General features: G+C 33.8%; 1 protein-coding gene across 1 annotated transcript in view; it reads left to right on the top strand.

Moving 5' to 3' along the window:
• The window catches only part of LOC118272783 (protein embryonic gonad), a 117,430-nt gene extending 109,873 nt beyond the window's left edge, over window positions 1–7,557 (top strand). Inside the window, exon 3 of the mRNA XM_035589460.2 lies at window positions 4,869–7,557. Within this exon, the coding sequence (XP_035445353.2) occupies window positions 4,869–5,789 (921 nt within the window). The 3' untranslated portion in view covers window positions 5,790–7,557. The remainder of the gene's footprint in view (window positions 1–4,868) is intronic.
• The last annotated feature ends 7,787 nt before the right edge of the window (window positions 7,558–15,344 follow it).

Genomic DNA, 15,344 nt, shown 5'->3' with positions numbered 1-15,344 from the left:
TATCATCTAATTAAGTTAATTCATTTAAACAAGATTACTAACGTAAAGTGTGTAGTATATTTCTAAGTATCTTGTCAGGATTATATTAATAGGTTCATTCTGTAATACACTAAGTATTTTTTTGTTTATATTATGTGTGTTCATATGTCATTCGCTAACAATAAAAAACATAATGACGATAAAAATAAAAAGCAAACACCAATAATATCTATGATAAACGACAACACACAAAGACACCAACGAAATAAATCTCTTAAAGAATTATATTATAAATAATTTCTTTCACCTATAAATCTAATATAATCTCTTACAAAATGACTGCTACTCAACGTAACATTGTTGTAGGAAAGTACATATATATATTTTATATGTAATAAGTATTCATAGGCCGTGGGAACCTGAGACCCGCCCACACAAGAATCAAAATTCTTGGTACATTTGTCATTCTTAGATTTGCATTGTGATGTTATGAGAAATTCATTCATATTTGGAAGCTTTGAGGAAATGGCGGTTAGGAAGTAGACGTGCGTGTTCTTTTTTTATGTTAGGTACAGTTAGTAATGAATTGTCTCTGTTAAAGGCTCAAAAATTTTTGGACTTAAAATTGATCCTTTTTATTTATTTATTTATTTTTTAAACCCATATTAAGATTTTCTCCTGTGTCGTGGGTGCGTTTACAACCATACAATTTTACAAACATTTGACACCCAGACACGAAGCAATCGTCTATGGATCGTACAAAGACGTGTTCCGAGCGGGATTCGAACCCACCACACATTGCACGGCAGCCAGTTGCCCAGTCACCGCGCCAACTGTGCAGTCAATTCCTTGGTCTTTACCAACTTAAAAAGATTTATGTTGATTAATGGTAAAAGAATAATCATACTCTAAGAGTAAAATTTTACTATCATTTGGGAAGAAATGGTCATTCATCTCCTAATCAAAAACAATATCCTTGCTGAAAACTGCGAAGATAATGTTCAAATCTCTGTAATATTCTTTTACACACACAATTAGCACTATTTTTATAACAAGTCATTAAGACTAATTGAGCTAAATACATAGCAAGATTTTGATCACATTGTGCGTCCAATCATTAAATGCAAGCGAGGAACAAACAATTTGTTTGTAAGTACGGCGTACACCTCATCTATTAAACCAGATATGGTTCAAACGTATTATCGTAAATAAGAGACTAAGTAGGATCTTATTATATTGTGCAATGGAAGTAGATCAGAAAATCCACTCAAAATATACAAAGTTATAATTTTAATAATGTACACTATAATTATTATATAATTTACTAAAACAATTTGTAATATTTACTTGTTACTACTATCATTTAATAAAGCAATCACAACTATCTATCTTTTGTCAAGTGATTTATCTTTTGTCAAGGATATATTTCACAAAAGATAGACCAATTTAAAAACCATATTGCAAAGCGTTTTACTGAAAAGATATTCCTTGGACAACAGAAAAGTAAAAAAAACAGCCTAAGCAGAACAAATAGTTGTTTCTAATTATTGTACTCAATAAATAAATAAAATATACACGATAACATAAAAAGGAGTTTTCTCTTTTGGAGTTACTAATATAATATATTATTTGTACTTTGCCCTTCTGAATTTTCTTTGTAATGAACTTTATCCATTCAGGCTTGTCTATTGAGGAACATTTTTAATTAGACATGGAGCTGTGTTTATCGGCGAGCATCGGTTAAACTTTATGGTGTTCATACTTTTTGTGTAATAGTAACAAGGTGTTTCCAGCCAGCCTATTATGCTTGTAATGTTCTTCTTTTAAGTCCATTTTAAAAGTAAATATTGTTAGCTCTGCAGTTTTTAATTATAGGACATAAATAACTGATAAGAAATGGGATAGAGACAAGTTAAAGCGTCGGTGTTAAATATTTTTGGACACGTAATGCTGCTACACAATGTACAGCCACTTTTCACCATTTATATTATAAGTTCCACGTAATAGGGGGAGAGCCTATTACATGAAACTTATAACGTAGAGTGCACAATTGAGAAATTTTCAAATCGAAAACACTTGTCCGACAGTCGCACTTGCAACCAACAAGGCAGTCATATTTATTTAATACATTTCCATTTCTATCTGCAAAGGATGCGCTCAACAGCAAAAAGTTTTTCTAAAGATGACAATTTAAAAACCCTCACCACCAAAGAGACAAAGCCGCCCAAATTCATTAAACAATTCCACAAACGTATTCAGAAACCGCCAGTAAATCGTAAATAAATCAAAGAGATTACTCAATTTGGTGATTTAACAACTTATTTGCATACTGGCCAGTTAATTTGTGCATTTTGACGTGTGTATGGTGACTATAAATTATGCTTGGGCGATATAAAAGTCAGTGATATTGTCATTCGATGCTGCATTCTTGTAGTAATCTGAGCCGTGGGCATAGCTTAGTGTAATGTTATGTTATATGAATTGTTGCTTCTTCTTGATACCGTGTTTTGATTTAGGTGCTGATCGTGATTTCGTGTTTTTAAAGATATGTAAAATGTTGTAGTAGTGTAGTATCCGTGCACACGAAAAGAGCCATCTGACTGTAGGGCTGATGCCAACCCGGAACTGCGGACTGTCTGGCGGGTTACCGTGGCTCCGGCTCGAAAAGCAGGAGTAGGAACAGGATGGTTTTTAGTCAGTAAGAGGCTGACACTCCCTCTCGCCTCACCCAAAGCACCCAAAACGGGAGAAGTCATCGGATGATTTTCCCCCCTCAAAAAGAAAAATCTAGTATGTCCTCTTTGCTAGAGGCAACCTTAATGCCAAACACATGGGACCGTAGGTTCTAAATAAAAACACTAAATTTTATTAAGATTGCGTTTGTAAAAGATGTTCCATCTTCATCAAAAATGTCAAAGACCTCATTGCGAGTAATTTAACTGCATAAACCACTACTTTCATACATTTAAGTCATTCAAATAAATCTTCACGCTTATTTCCCGAGGGGTATCGCAGACCTCCGAGTAGTACAAATCGATTATCAATCGATGACATTGCTTTACGATATTATGTTAATCGCTCTAGTAGCTCATGACTAATGTGGCGGATGGCGCCACTGGGCATCTTGCGACATTTAAAAAATTTATAACACGTGTGTGGGATTCGCTATGTTTTCTTACACCTTTTAGTACTATACTTTTTTGGATCAAATAGGTTTTATATGGATGTAACATGTTTTTCTTTATATTATAGTCATCGCCAAAAGTAGAATCTTGAGTTTCTAAGTGGGTGAATTATTGGTTGCTAATAATATTGATGTAGGTCACTTTTTGTTAGCCTTTTCTGTAACAAATTTTGATTGTGTTGGGTTCTTAGTCTGGTCTCAAATTCGAGACTTCTTGCTTGTTGTTATCGGACGTGTTACTCTTGACTTAAGAAAGCTTTAAAATGTAATGTTTGTGTAAAAAAAGCATTTTCTTATAAATCTGATACCAACTGAACTCTAAATAATATCTGATACCATTTTAATGATCCAAAAATTTCTATAACAGTAAAAAGAACATAAAAAAGAATACTAACTCCATATCAACATAAACTCCAATTACTTTGAGAAAAAATGGACATTGCCCATTATTGCAAGATTATTTCGCATAATAACTTAAGAGAATCACATCACGTACTAAGCAACGAGCCTCAATTAGAGAGCACAATCTGTAACGCGGCTCGCCCATAAGGAAGACGGACTTATCAGAAATTTCTAATCTAGTGACTCACATACATGCGTTCGCGAAATTACCTCAATTTACCCGCTACTCTCCCGGCCGAGTCAAAAAGGGCACAGTGCACAGCCGTGACTAACAATGCTACTGCTAGTTACCTCACTTTTCCACTAAGGTGAAATACGTGTTCACAAAATTTTTGTCGAGACCAAACCGGTACTCGGCAGCCATAAATGTTTATCTTTGGGTGTCGAAAATGTCTCGTTACAGTTTCTAAGACATCTTGATTAACGTAATTTGTTACGACCTTGCCTCCTATTTTGTCATAGACATTCAAATGCGTTCTTATCATCCGATCGGTCGTATTTTTATAAAATTATTTCACAGGACCAACATATTTTCCGCAGTTTTAATTAAAACCCATAATTTTTGCTGATCCTAATTAGAAAGTTAAGTTATATTAAAATTCAAATTCTCACGAGTGTATGATGTCCACGATATGGGTACCAATAATCGCATATTGCATTCCAAAATATTGTTATAATCCAAAATAATGAGGCACATCGTTATTTACTGTTGAAAGTGCACCGACCACACGGCGGCGCACAGTGAAACTGTAGCACAATCACATATTTTACGCTTTTGTACGAGTTTAATTGAGTAAGAAGAGACCCGAGACCGCTCACAGCGGGGTAACTTCCAAATTTATTTACAAAAAATTCGCAAAAGACCCCCATTACTTATGCCGCGAGACGCAACACAACCCGTAGCGATGCTCTCCTCCGTAATATTAAGTGTGAGATACGACCTTACTCGCGTTGACCCAGATTTTAATACGCCTTGCACTGCTCTTTATGATGACTTTTTGAAAAATGTAATTTTTAATTCCGTGCAGGGACGAACCGAATTGAATGGGCCCACGGATGATTCGTTTTAACTGTATCGTTTATAAATTGTTGTTTCTTATGCGATGCCGACGGAAGTCTGTCGATATTTTAAACTAAATTAATGCGACCGTGTTCGCCAAAATTGGCCGTGGTCGTTTTCGCGAGAAAATCGAATGCCCTTTTTAATTTCCATTTTTTGCATATATATCATATTCTCTTAAATCGTTATAAAGATGACCTCAACAAGCTTGTTTAATTAATATTGTGCTTTCTTTTGTTTCAGTCGTTCTTCGGGCGGACGTACAACAACTTGTCTTCGATTTCGGAGTGCAAGAACAACGGAGAATGTGTGATCAACAAGAAGAACAGGACGGCTTGCAAAGCTTGCAGGTTACGGAAATGTCTCCTAGTCGGCATGTCAAAGTCTGGCTCACGATACGGAAGACGGTCCAACTGGTTCAAAATCCACTGCTTGCTTCAAGAGCAACAACAACAGCATAATATGCACATAAACTCAAGTAAATCTCCACCCACTTTCAATCCTTCACTGAACCCGTCGTACTTACCGACGAACCTTCTCCCAGCCGCGGCTTTAGCAGAATATTATAAAAACTCGGAAAAGAGTCCGTTCACGGAAGACGTGACGCGGCAGAGCGTATCACCTTCTGACTCAGGAGCTTCATCAGCAGATCCTGAGGACGACAACAGTTCCAGAAGTACTAGTGGACTCAGTATCTTCCGACCAGCGTCGTCTCCGTGCAGTGACAAGGATGTACGGTTACAAGCTTTAAAAAACCATAATAAAGATAGAAGACGGAAACCTACTTTGCCCCCATCGCCATTTGGAACTGTTTCTGCTCCACCAAGTTTCTCGCCTAGAAGTGCTCCGTACTTACCTGTTCAACTACAATCTTTGAGAGCAGCACCTCCAGGACTAGCAACTTGGCAGAACAGAAACGGTGGAGACTTGCTCCTGCACTCACCAGCCGTAGCCGGAGTGGCGATAGACCAAGACCAGCCGATAGACCTTTCCATAAAATCCACGGCAGTTATTTTTCGAAGTCCTAAGAACGACGAAGTTAGTGATTCCGAGCCAGAATTGTCAATTGATTTGAGTGAGGAAAACAGTAAAGAAGTTATGAAGAATCCTTTAGACCTGTCTCTTGTCCCGAAAAGATCAGAAGAGGTACCAATGACTGGTTGAATTTTTAGTATTTTTTGTACAATTTGGTACGTCGCGTTTTACTATTTATGTGTACATAGTTATTGTAGTGTTCTTGTCAATACTCTTTCACGCCATACAGTATTTAGCTGGTTGCATTCCTTTCTTCTTGATTACCTGACCTTATTTACCATAATTAGCGTTAGTGTAGAATAAATTCAAGTCATGGACTTCTAGACTTAAGTAGTGAAGCAAAATACGATAGACGACATTGTTATTGTATATGGTAGATAGGAGTTGATCAATGTTACTGAACGTGTTATAGATATAGCCTAGATAAAGGGAAACTAGAAACTTCTTGAAAATTCTAGATTTTTCCTCAAAAGTACCTTCTAATACTATTGTTCAAGGAGGCTGATAAATTAACTGTAAACAACTAAGATATAACAGCCCTAGTCTTGAGTTTGATAACATATTTTGGGTCTAATACAATATTTTGTTGAGCTCAAGATTAAAGCTTTGATTCCTGAGTTATTTGTTTTGTCAAAAGGCTATGTCTAGGCACATTCCACTATTAGCAAGTGCCAGTGTATGTTTTACCATTTATATAATGTTTTATGGGATTAAAGGCCAGTAAAAATGAAGCTCAAAATTATAATGTACAAATTAAGAGTCTTTGTAAAAAATAATTCGTTGTATGTACTTATTAATTTAAGTATTTATTTCTTTAGTTTTTAGGCCAGTTTGTATTGAGTCACTTTTTTTTAATTTTTGACGTAATTTTCTAAGATATTAGTTTTTAATTTTAGCGTACTTATTTTTTTTTTATTTTCATAATTATGCTTGTGTTATTATTTTTTGTTGTTTTGTTAAAGATGTTTTTTTAAGGAAATAGACATTCCAATGCTCATTTCATTCCATTACTTTGTTAGAATTAGTGTATTTCTGGTGCCAGTATTTTTCTAGATTTTTTTTACGATTTGTGCTTTAATTGTATGGAATAAACGTGTCATTTTAGAATAATTATATATTTGTCTACAATTTATTAAAACAAACTGTAATACGTATAATTTTTTACAAGGAAATATTGAGAAAATATTAAATAAATAAAGCATTTAATTAAAAAATGGTGCCATGACAATAACGAGCATAATAATTTAAGTCGTGAAAATGTCACAATATTTGTAAATAAATATTTTTTATAGAAAATGTTGAAATGACTTTGGCCAAAATAGGTACAAATTAGAATGAATTGTTCAGTATAATACAATACAAGCAACAGGCTTACTTATTATTACATTTATTTCTAAAAATATATTAAAAATGAATTACCGAATTATTTGACAAATTTTATTGAGCAAAACCTGACATGATTATAAATAAAAAAATTGAGTTTTTTTTACATGTCGCTGGTCGCATGGTCTCAATTCGAATATTGGGTCGGGCAAAGTAAAAATTATGGGTTTTTTCCTCATTTATATATAAAATTTGAAATTGTATCAGATATATTGCAGTTTCCTAATTACATGAAAATAATAAACCTAACTGGCGAAAAGTGATTGGAAAGAAGGCGTGATACTGTGTTCTATGTTTTTTCTTTATATTATTTTCCAATGTAAAGAAAATATCTTATTATCATTAAATAATGAGTAAGCCTGTAGTACTGAGTTATGAGTATCAATTTTGGGACGTAAATTGTTGTTATCAGTGTGATACGATATTTTAATGTACTAGTTTACATTTTTTTTACGTTTTAAGTAAATTTTTAATATATTTGAAAGAAAAAAATAATAAAAAGCGAGTGCCTTTATTTGTGTAGTTTCATTTTTTGTCTGATATTGATAGAAAAACCTTTAGTCTACAAATGTCCCACTGCTGGGCAAATACCTCTTTTTTTACACAGGAATGTATCACGCTTCTGCAGATGGATTGGCGAGTACAATATCCTAAATACATAGAAACGTCAATATCAAGTAATTTTTTTTCACAAAGAGTTGCTGCAAAGTCAGTTCCCAGCCACCGCGCTAACCGAGCAATCAAATTTTAGTTTTCCACTAGTATTAGTAGTAGAATATGTTTTTCTACCTACACCATTTTCCATTGATTTCTTAAGACACACATTGGGATAAAACAAATTCACACATTCACATAAGAACACCTTTCAACAAACTATAATTTAACATGGGTGGGACATATCAGAATCATTCACAGAGCAACAAGGGAATAAAAATCCAAAATTATACCATGGGCACAGAACAAAACATGACAAACGAACAAATAGTGTTTACAAGCAAACAGACAAGCTAAATATTCATGAACTCAAGACATTTCTTGATATTTTCTCATGATTTTTTTTCCATAACTATTCATGAGTGTACCCACTGGGATGAATTCGTTTCACAAACATTGAAACTTGAACTCAAAAACTGAGTAAATATGGTACATTTTCAGTTGTACGTCGATCCTGTATATAGATGAATTTGAGCGGCTACTGTGAACTACTGTTTTCTTTTTAATTAGTCAAATGAGTTGACAAGCTTCTAGGAAAATGTGTGATTACACAGGGTGTTTGGTGAGACGCTGTTTACTGTTGGTAAGTCAGGATGTCGGTATGGTAATGATGACTACTTTAAATAAAGTAACGCTTTGATACAGATGAAGTAGTTTGTTTACTTTATGTCGACACCTCTTCGAGTCAACAATAGAATGATTCTAATTGTGTTGTTGTGTGGATTTGAAATCGAATTATCATTACCTTACATTTCTTGTATGTCGGTATTATATACCTATTTTACAATTAATGCTTATATTTCTACCACAATATTTGATTATATTATAACTTTCGTAAGACATACTAAATTAATTATTATGTTTTTTGGCTTACTCAGAAGCATCGTGACAGTCGCAGCGTCGTGTGTCGCGGAATGCCGCTCATGAATATGAGCGTCTAGCATGACTTGAAACTAGTCTAATTTCTTATCAAATAGTTTCGTGAATAAGCTGAAAAACATAATAACTAATATAAACTTTGATTGATTTAGTTAGCAAATGAAAAAGAAATCCTGCATTTTAATGTGCTATCTACAATTATTTATCTTTTTACTCACGTTGTAGGTATCTTGCAAACACAGAATAAAGAGACTCAATTTCAGTTTTTTTTTTCAAGATTTGGAATACTTTATTGGAGCAACTGTCAATCAAAAACAGCCAGTGATAATTACAGTAATCATCAACAACAATGGGACATAATCCGACATTAAAAGAAAACAAACACAATATTAATTTGTAAATAACAGTACAACCACTTAAAATGGTTCAACAAAATAAAGCCTTAACTGATTTAATTGATATTATTAACTCCACCCGTTCTTATTATCACACCGACCCTTTACACCTCATAAAATGCAAAAGCAACCTTATTACTCAAGTAATAGGGAAGGAAATGACTTTAAGATGTGCATAACAATAATTTCGACATGATTTTTGTCACTCAATTTAATTGAAGTGATGTCGGTCAAAGTAACAAATCAAATTTTTTCGCAATGCCCGGCCATTTCCCGATATAGCTGGGTGTTTACGCGGCTTGAAATGTACCTCGTTAGTCGGATAATGACAGTTTTGTGTTACTGAATTGTACTGGTCGCAACAAAATGTGTTTTGTGGTGATGGGAATGACATTTAGAGTGATTGAAGAGTTAAGTTAATTTAGTTGACGATACTTATGATCTTTTCTGTTCTGTAAACTTAGTATGAGTTTTCTATACGTTGAACAAAAATGAAACGAGAGCGCGTTCGATGCTCTGATTGGCCAGTGCGAATGAACCGAAAACACTCTCATTTTATTTTCTGTCACCGTATAGCAAACTCGTACTAAGGGCACTGAAGTTCTGAAATGAACAGAATATGACCGTTTATTGGGTAGTTAGAAACTCGTCTATAGACCTGCGTAGATGCATTGTACCTAGTGTCTTACAGTAGTCACTATTTTACTTTGCATTTTCTATAAACTCATGCATATTTAACTTAAACTGTAGTTAGAAGTAATGTAGAAAAATCCTACAAATTAGCCGAACAAAACAAACACAAATTTCATTCCACACTCAACACAAACAAAACAGCAAATACCGCCAACTTCCAAAAACACCCTTAAGAAATTCCTTCCAAAAAATTCACATACAAATCAAGAAAGTATTGGTCGAGTGTACGCAACTGTACGCGGCAGTCAGTTGCCAATTTTAACGAGGAAACACATCGCACTAATTGAGATTGCACCAGAGAGTGTCTCAAAAAATCACATCATTATATCCAAAGATGGGAATGATATATTTGCACGTCAGTAAAATAGACGTCACGAAATGAGAGCAAGTCAACACTTTTTTCATCGAGTGTACTGCCGAATCTTCGATCGGGTTGGTGATTGGTTGGTGTTTTTTTTTTTTTTTGTATATTTGTTATTGTAATCAGATTGATCTGGAGTAAAGAGATTGAGTTGTTGCTTTGCGGTTAAATTAAAGTTGACACTATATTTTTCTCTTATGTTGGTGTAGAAAACAGTGAATGGTGTACTACATTCCGATTCAATTTATTCATTGATTAATTAACATTTTTTACTGACTAAAAAAGGAGGTTCTCCGTTTAACCTATATGTATGTATGTAAGTATGTGTTTGTTTAAACCGATTTTGATGCGGTTTTCAGCATACTATTTTTCAGATTCAGGAAAAGGTTTTAGGGGTATTCAGAAAAAAGAAGAAAATTAAAGGTGTTTGCTTTTTAAAAAAACGTGTTTATTATTTAGTAGTACGGTACTTGCTACTTTGAATAACTAGGACACGATTTATATGGACGTAAAATTTTAGTAAAAATCTAGTAAGAAGCAAATTGTCGGCATTATATAAAATTCTTTGCAACTTCTAAACAGGTTCAAATTAACAATTCTTTCTTATGATCTTAAAATCCATATTATATATATTTTCAAATTAGTATTCAAACTACATCTATATATTTAAAATACGAAAGTATCACTAGAAAAAACCGATTGTTATGTAGATAAATCGATATAAAGAATACCATATAAAGGAATATCGTTTTAAATTTTCGTATAAGAAACAAATTTAGCGACACCTAAGATTATTATCATTTTTATTTTCATACATTATTATCACAAATGCATTATTTTATTAGCTTTTAATACCCATTGGTGCCTTAAATACATAAACATAAAAAATAACTACTATTTGATTTTCTTTTATCTCAGGCGGCAACTATAAAAATTAAAAACACACATTGAGTCATCCCACCCGATTTGAGGACAAAAATTTTATTGCACATTATAATCGATACGTTAAAAAATTAAAGTTCAATCGATGCATAAAATACAAAAATTGGACAATCATAATATTCGGCGTGCATAATTTTAGCATAATTTATTTAAATGTCATAATATTGTCTACGGGGGGCGATTGTTATTGATAAACAAATCGCTTTATACAACTAGACAAATTACCGTCTGCCAATAAAGTTATTGAATGTATAAAAATGGAGGATTTTAAGTAGGTTGATCGTATATTAAATAGATTAAAAGCTAAAAGTGTTCGTAGCGTCACCCATTACGCCAAAGGTCAACATAATACTAAGACAATTAATAAAATTCACGGCTTTTGAACGTTGTAAACTAAAGAATTTATATTACACCCATGGTTTCGATTGAAATCTGACCAAAGGTATTTTATGATATTCTAATTTAAAGAAGCTACTTTTAAAAATTTTCACCGTTAAGTGTGAATTAATTATATGAATCTTATTTTGTTTTATATTATATCGATATTTAATTTGTGAATAGTATAAGTAACGGAGTTCCAAATAATTACCTTCCCCGTGGCGACGCTGTGTGATAGGCGATAATTTTTTAATCGATTTATGAAATTCGTTTTTTATTACATTTCGTTTTATTATTATTTTTTCTAAAGAAGTTGCGTGATCGCACCACTGGGTGTCTCATAAATTCTTTGTTCTTAATTTTTCTAGGCGTTTTATTACTTTACATGAATGACTATCGGTGCATAATTTATAATTTGATATCATTGGTATGTACTTACTTGATTATAATAAGTCGGTGATGTTATAATGAAATATCATTATCTCGAAATCATTGTTCATCGAATGTTAAGTTGACTATGCATCAAATTACCTACTTGAAAACATTTTTCAAAAATTATCTTTACTCAATACTAAACTAAGTATATTATTCGAAAATTTCTTCCAAATCGTACTACACATAAGTTCACAAACGCCCATCTAATTCCATAAAACTTAGTACTAAAAAGGAATGTTTTAACAAAACTATCAGAAATTTGATCTAAGGTGGTAAAGGAGTGGAATTTAGGGAATCCCACAGGTTCTAGATATATGGAGACTGACATAGGTTCCAGATAGGGAAACAATGCCGTATCGTCCTTAGTATTTTAAATACGAAATATTTTAGTTAGCTCGACTATGAAGGAAGTATTGGAATGTAGAAATAAATACTTGATATGAAGATTATTGAGATTATGATTGGTGACGTCATTGGAGAATTTTTAATGTGTTGTTTTTTATGACAGATTATAGCGGGCGATATTAATAAACGGTCTCAATTTGAACATTTTGGATTGATTATTATCATCATATCATAATAAATAAATTAGTTTATTTTAATGTATCAAAACTCTAAACAAATCGGAATTCCTGCTTTGTGCCGTGACACGCTTAATAGTCTTTCTGCCTAAAAATGCTTGGGTGGTGGTAGGTATGATTTCTTGACATTTTCTTCCAATGATTTTGAAGCCCACCAGACTTCACTGCTGCCATGTTTTATTTGGTTGGCTCTGACTAGGTTCTTGATCTTGACTTATTGATACAAAAATAATGTTACCTTTTTGACCGCTCAAAGTGGTCATCATAGCGGATTCTTCTTGATCTTTCTCTGCGACAAATTAATGAAAATAAAATATATTATTAAAACATTGACCATAAATAATTTACACCCACACTATATTTCCATAGCCAACCGGCCTATAAAGAGCAATCGCCCAACGCCGATCAGATAGCGGTGAGATGCGCGCGCGCAACTAAACACGCCTATCGCGATCCTAGCGCCACCTAGCGTAGAGTTATCGCTAAGATTTATTTGGCGCACACGCTTAGGTGTTTTGTTGCGTCTAATTTTGGTTTTGTAAGATCTTTAGATGTCCTCTTATTTTATGGGTTTAACGTTATACGTAGATAGTTACAACTGCGTTGATTTATCTGTTTGATTAAATAGCATAGTATCAATAGTGGTTTTAAAGAAAATAAAGGTTTAGAAAATAGGAAAAGGAAACAAAATCCATTGAATATTAAAAAAAAACTTTTATGTACAAATACTTGCTAAGATAGCGTGTGTGTGTATAATAATAATGCATCAACAAATATCAAATTAGTTCAAGATTTTTAAAACTTCTAAATTGAGATATTTTAAAACTACATGCTAAAATAAAACTGTCTTATCGCCGCACTCAGAGTCTTAACCCAGTACAATAATTATTTTCGGTACAAAATCGTTATAACCTTTGCCTTCTTTTAAAAGGGGGGAAAAACTTCCAATGACTTGTCCTGCCTTGGGCGAGGCGAGAGGGAGTGTCAGACTCTTACTGACTAGAAACCACCCCGTTCCTACTTCTGATTTCGACCCCAAGCCCCGATAAACCCGTTAGTCCGCAGCTTACTTCATTGCCTATAAAAACAATATTCCTTTACAACAAATAATTTCAAACAATTCTAAAACTAGATCAAATAACAGACAAAAGGATCCACCGATGGTACAGATACCATTCCGGATATACCTATAAAAAGGTCAGGCGCAATCTGCGACGATCTGATATTTGCACTGGGAGAGAATTCAATCCGACGTTCATTTGTTTTTTATATTAAGGACTTGACATTACGCCGCGTGTCGCAATAGTGATCTGAATGCTTAGATTCGCTATTGTTCTATTTATAGGAATAAATATTTATTTACATGGTTGAATTGAGAAGGAAACAAGTCTGTCTTATTGGTGTGTTTTAAGTGTGTGAAAGTCATGGTTCGTCACGAAAGGTGCGGCTCAACCGAAGTGATACCACGATCTCATAGAAAACGGACAACGCTTGCGTTGTCTTTCGGTACTGGAGGTGCAATTACCCAATCTTCTCAATTCCCGATTCCCCAACAACCTTAAAATTCCTAACTCCCAAAAGGCCGGCAACGCACTTATAACGTCAGTGGAGCTTTAGGGCGGCGGCGATTGCTTACCATCAGGTAATCCGTTTACTTTACACCGTTTTACAGCAGAACAGAAACTTTTGTCACCCCCTGTATTCTTGCCGAGGATTGTCGAAAGCGCGATCTTCGGGTCTAAACATTTTATAGTTTGGGCAGCAACGCTCTCCCATAAATTTGAAATTTTCGCAACATAATATTTTCATACTATTAAAGGTTCTTACTGATTTATATTTATTTTATATTTTAGCAAATAATAATTATATACTCTTTATCTTATCTTTGATATTGAACTGATTTGAGGTTTTAACAAATCCTCTCATCCTTAGGCCCACAGGATAGCACTAGATTGTAAGGATTTGTTGATGTGTGATTTTGGTATGTGTATACCTATTGTAAAAAAAATCAGTAACACTTAATCTAAACGTTCCGAAGTTCGTTTTCTTTATATTTGATTGTGACACTTACAGCTAACAGTCAAAAATCACACGAGAATCAACAAAACTATGCAAGATAAAGAGAAGGGTGTTTCTCAGATATGTCAGCGAACTTATAATATATCATAACACAATATAACAAAGTAAGAGCTTGTTGAAAGTGTTGGAAAAATATATGACCATCATTTATATCTCACATAGCAAGCAGACGTAGGTATTTGTTGTTTCATATCTACATATAAATCCCTTATAACTAATTGCTACAATATTCAAAGTTGGTGAGTTTTCACTAGTCAACAGCCGACATAGTACAAAGTTAATGTATTTATTAATGTCCAACCTATCGTTGTGTTGGTATCTTTTCGTATGTATGCGAAAACAAAATGCCTTTATTAGAAACCGGTTGGAAGTTTGTGTTCGTAGGCTTGGTTTGGTTCCGTACTCAGAGATGTTTAAAGGTTTCTTAACTCAGTCCTTAGCAATTGTTTTGGATACAAAATCTTTACTAAGGAATAGTTTTAAGTAATCATTAAATGACACTGACTGCGGGAGTAAATGTCATAAGTCTATCTGTTCGTAAAATTGCAAGAAACAGGTGTAACCTGATGGTACGTAACGCTAAACGCCGCCATGTTCTCGAAAATATCTCTCATTCTTCTTCTACCGATATCTGGAAATTCCTTGGAACTCTAGGTATCGGCAAAACACAATATCCGGACCTTCCCAGTACAATTGGCTTAGATGATCTCAATAAGCATTTCTCCACAGTCCCTCTTATGGATCATCTAGTCAAAGAACATACGTTGTCCCATATTGCTGGTCTGGTGCGTCCCAACATTTCTATTCCTTTTCACTTCATACCTGTTGAGTCGTCAGAGGTCAG

Source organism: Spodoptera frugiperda, chromosome 4 (genome assembly GCF_023101765.2).
Source record: "Spodoptera frugiperda isolate SF20-4 chromosome 4, AGI-APGP_CSIRO_Sfru_2.0, whole genome shotgun sequence".
In the NCBI taxonomy this organism is placed as follows: domain Eukaryota; kingdom Metazoa; phylum Arthropoda; class Insecta; order Lepidoptera; family Noctuidae; genus Spodoptera; species Spodoptera frugiperda.
Note: the sequence above shows the minus strand (reverse complement) of the source record. Positions and strands in the feature narration are given on the sequence as shown.